General features: G+C 50.5%; 1 protein-coding gene across 1 annotated transcript; it reads right to left on the bottom strand.

Annotated features, from left to right (window-relative positions):
• Positions 1-312: 312 nt before the first annotated feature.
• Positions 313-3923, bottom strand: LOC138194676 (isocitrate dehydrogenase [NAD] subunit gamma 1, mitochondrial-like). Its single transcript, XM_069143590.1, has 8 exons — positions 3810-3923; positions 3164-3224; positions 2289-2421; positions 1487-1620; positions 1302-1404; positions 1013-1159; positions 776-931; positions 313-670 (listed from the first exon to the last, which is right to left on the bottom strand). Exons 1-8 carry the CDS (start codon positions 3841-3843, stop codon positions 569-571), a joined length of 870 nt encoding a protein of 289 aa, XP_068999691.1. The 5' UTR covers positions 3844-3923; the 3' UTR covers positions 313-568.
• Between the last annotated feature and the right edge of the window lie 398 nt (positions 3924-4321).

Raw genomic sequence — 4321 nt, forward strand, 5'->3', positions numbered from 1 at the left:
TTTTCACACCTGCTCCAAATAAGATATTATAGAGTTCCACACTGTGGTTACTGGAGAAAACGTGGCCCCCATGTGGTCGAGACGAGTCACTGCAGCCGGCATTCATACAGGTTTGTTTCAAACAACAGATTTACAGGACAACAGGCTTTATTGGAGGTCAGAGGTCGATACATTCAGGAGGACAGCTGTTAGACAAGAAAAGATTAGTTCAAGCTCATTTTAAAACAAACATACAAAGAATTACTGGTTTTGCTAAATAATAAATAATTCGACCAAACTAATACACATGGAAGAGATTGGACGGAGATCAAACAGGCTCAGTATTGTTCTTTATTTAATACAGTAAACATCGAGATGGTATAGATGCCAATAAAAGGCTCAAATGAAGGTCAGAAAACAAACGCTACGGTTTTATTTTGAGCTTTTTAAACTACTTAAGTTTCAGAGTAAACGTAACCTGTTTGTGTTCACAGGACGTTTCATTTGAGGGATGCTTTTCGTTATAAAATTGCATAGAAGAGGAAGAGAGGAACCGTTGCTCTGCTGGTCCGGGCCTCCGTCCCGGGTTCTAGGTGCCGAGCGTGCGCTGCCCGGTGCTCTGCACGGCGTTCATGATGGACTGCACCACGTCGGACGTGGAACCTTGGCCTCCCAGATCGGCCGTGTGCAGCTGCAGCACGAAAGGAGGTGAGAAAACACGCGGTGAGAAGAAGTCTCTACGTTAGAGATGTGTGGCGTGGCGCCGGGTCGGACCCGGCTCGGACCCGGCTCGTACCCGGGTCTCGGTGACGGTGGAGAGGACGGCTCTGCGGATCATGCTGGCGAAGGTGTGGAGCTTCAGGTGGTCCAGCAGCAGGCAGGAGGCCAGCAGCATGGCCGTGGGGTTGGCCGTGTTCCTGCGAGCGATGCTCTTCCCCGTGTTCCTGGTTCCCTGCAGAGAAAACATTTCATCTGCTGATTCAGTCAGGAAGTGATTTTAAGGCTTTTTAAGACCCGGCCGACGACGCCTCACCGTCTCGAACACGGCGTAGTCCTCTCCGTAGTTGGCTCCGGGTACCAGACCCGGGCCGCCGACCAGCCCGGCACACACGTTGCTCACGACGTTGCCGTACAGGTTGGGCATCACCATGACGTCGAACTGCTGCGGGTTGGAGACCATCTGACGACCAGAACACATCTTCAGCTGCACTTCATATTATCTTCTACTGGACATTTCAGCCATAAACCTTCTTGTGTTTCCAAAGTGAGTTCTAACATGCGTTAATACGTGGTTGTGACTGAGGAGCAGGACGTGGACGTGCCTGCATGGTGGTGTTGTCCACGATCATGCTGTCGAAGGTGATGTCGGGGTAACCGCTAGCGACCTCCTTACAACACTCCAGGAAGAGGCCGTCAGCCAACTTCCTGCTCGAGAAAACAAAATAAAAGGAAGATATATCAGCTGTTTTTAAAGTATGACGTAATATATGAGGCTTCAGAGACGGACATGATGTTGGCTTTGTGTACGGCGGTGACCCGGCGGCGTCCGTTCTCTCGAGCCGCACTGAACGCGTAGTCGGCGATACGTAAAGATTTGGTCCTCGTGATGATCTTCAGACATTCAACGACACCCGGGACGTTCTGCAGAGGGACAGGGGACATGAGACCAGCTGCAGGACATCCACCATTAAAGAGATTAAGAAACACACACACACAGTAACACTCACACACACTCTCACACACACACTCTCACACACACACACACACCCACACACACACCCACCCACCCACCCACCCACACACACCCACCCACCCACCCACCCACACACACCCACCCACCCACACAGACAGACACACACACACACACACACACACTCTCACACACACACACACACACACACACACACCCACCCACCCACACACACACACACTCACACACTCACACACCCACACACACCCACACACACACCCACCCACCCACACACACACCCACCCACCCACCCACCCACCCACCCACCCACACAGACAGACACACACACACACACACACACACACACCCACACACTCACACACCCACACACACTCACACACCCACACACACTCACCCACACACACACACACTCACACACTCACACACCCACACACACTCACACACCCACACACACACACACTCACCCACACACTCACCACCACCCACACCCACCCACACACTCACACTCACCACCACCCACACCCACACTCACACTCACCACCACCCACACCCACCCACACCCACCCACACACTCACACTCACCACCACCCACACCCACCTCGTGCTCCAGGCTGCTGTACTCTCCCTCCGTGTTTTCCCTGATGATCATGATGTCGATGTTCCTGTGACGCGTCTTCACGCCGGGCAGCGACTGGCAGTGCATCACGTTGGCGTAGAGGTCCAGAGTGGTTCTGCAGGAACAGAACCAGGAACAGAAGCTGTGAAGGGCGTCAGAACGTTCTGAGAAGGCGTGCGGACGGATAGCAGCAGTGATGCACACGGAGCAGCAGGAAGCGACAACCTTCATGAGTCAGTGACGTCACCTGACCAACATCAGCAGCTGAGCTCTGAACGCTTTGATGTGAGCAGAAGAAGAACATCAGATTTAGAGCAAACTGTAAACGGTCAACAGAGACTCTGGAAAGTCTTCAGAAAGTCTCCGGCGATGAAGCGACGAGCCGGGCGAGGTGTTCTGATGACATCACGTTTCAAGAGGGGCGGAGCTTCACCGTCCCAGACCGAAGAAGGATCGTCAGGTCAGGAGACACCAGGTGGGTTTTCTTGGTGTCACCGTGAATTGGTCCCCCAGAGTCAGACTGTCAACACCAGTTCCACCGGGACCTTCGGAGGGAAAAACACTCGGTGCGAACCACCTGAACTGTGTTGCCATGGCAACAGGCTTCTCCAACACGACAACGCACAAGTTTCTCGCAGCGACAAACCACTCCCACTTTACAGATGTGTGTCCCTGGAACTTGTCTCTGTTCCCCAAACTGAATGTCCGGTGTCTCCTCCAGTTTATGTTGATATTTGAAACGTTCTCGTCGCAGCGTTGACGTTCATCGAGAGACGGAACCTGGAAAACAAACTCATGAAGACGGTCGTTTCCAGGAGCAGCTTCAGGATGAGGAACATTTAAAGAGCTGGACTCACCGCAGCAGGCTGTTTCTGGACTTATAGGAGGGCGGCAGGTCGTGGTTGGTCTCAATGTTCCCTGGAGACAAAACATTTCTGCCTTCAGGACAACAACTAAAGTATGAACTCAAAAAAACATCCAGAAGTTCTTTTTTGTGCCTCAAAGCTTTTTATCATGTTTTATTTCAGTTGTTCTTCAGTCCAACGTGAAGGTTGCCAACATGTTGTCATGTGACTTCGAGGCCGGCTGGCAGCAGCTCAACAACGACTGCAGCTTCTTCCATGAAACATTTGCTGAACTTCTGACTTCACATTTTACTGACAAATTATGAATTTGTTAATTTGCTCGATCTGGAAACACGTGAAACGAAGGTCGTCCACATCAGCTCGGCTCTATTTGGTGTTCATTGGTGAATGTTGGCGAAGCTTCGAGGCTACGCAACGAAATATAAAAGACTGTTTGTATTTAATCCATTAAAACAAGTCTGAGAGGTTTAAATACAAACAGTCTTGAATAACTAGATGAGTCAGACGTTTGGACGTTTCTCTGTTCATCAATTCATTTATGTTTATTTAACAGTTTTCTTCTCCACTGAAGAAAATAGTAAAACTTAAATAGAAAATGACTTAAACTTTAGACTGACAGCGTTTCCTCTTGTTTTACCTTTCAGTGCGACTCCATTACGTCTGATGGCCATGATGGCGTTGTTGATGTCGTCTTCTGAAGCCGCGGTCGAGTCCACGTTCACGACTTCAAAGTCCACCGGGACGCAGCAGAACCTGAGGACGGGACGGAGCCGGGACAGGTACCGGGTCAGGTACCGGGTCAGGTACCGGGTCAGGTACCAGCACCGCTCTAATGTGTGTGTGTGTTACTGTGTGTGTTACTGTGTGTGTCACTGTGTGTGTGTGTGTGTATATATGTGTTACTGTGTGTGTGTGTGTGTGTGTGTGACTGTGTGTGTGTGTTACTGTGTGTGTGTGTGTGTGTTACTGTGTGTGTGTGTGTGTGTACGTGTGTGTGTGTTACTGTGTGTGTGTGTGTATATATGTGTTACTGTGTGTGTGTGTGTGTGTGTGTGTGTGTGTGTGTGTATATGTGTTACTGTGTTACTGTGTGTGTGTGTGTGTCTGTCTGTCTGTGTGTGTGTGTGTGTGTGTGTGTGTGTGTGTGTG

The sequence above is a fragment of the Embiotoca jacksoni genome, unplaced genomic scaffold (genome assembly GCF_022577435.1).
Source record: "Embiotoca jacksoni isolate LCO1_2020_lvr unplaced genomic scaffold, fEmbJac1.0.p SCAF_111, whole genome shotgun sequence".
NCBI classification, from domain to species: Eukaryota; Metazoa; Chordata; class Actinopteri; family Embiotocidae; genus Embiotoca; species Embiotoca jacksoni.

Excerpts from the sequence above, each read along its gene's own strand:
- LOC138194676 (XM_069143590.1), bottom strand. The coding sequence starts at position 3,843 with ATGGCCATCAGACGTAATGGAGTCGCACTGAAAG. Across the intron at positions 1,405-1,486 it reads GTACACAAAGCCAACATCAT|GAAGTTGGCTGACGGCCTCT; the intron begins GTCCGTCTCTGA and ends TTTCTCGAGCAG. Across the intron at positions 932-1,012 it reads ACTACGCCGTGTTCGAGACG|GGAACCAGGAACACGGGGAA; the intron begins GTGAGGCGTCGT and ends TTTTCTCTGCAG.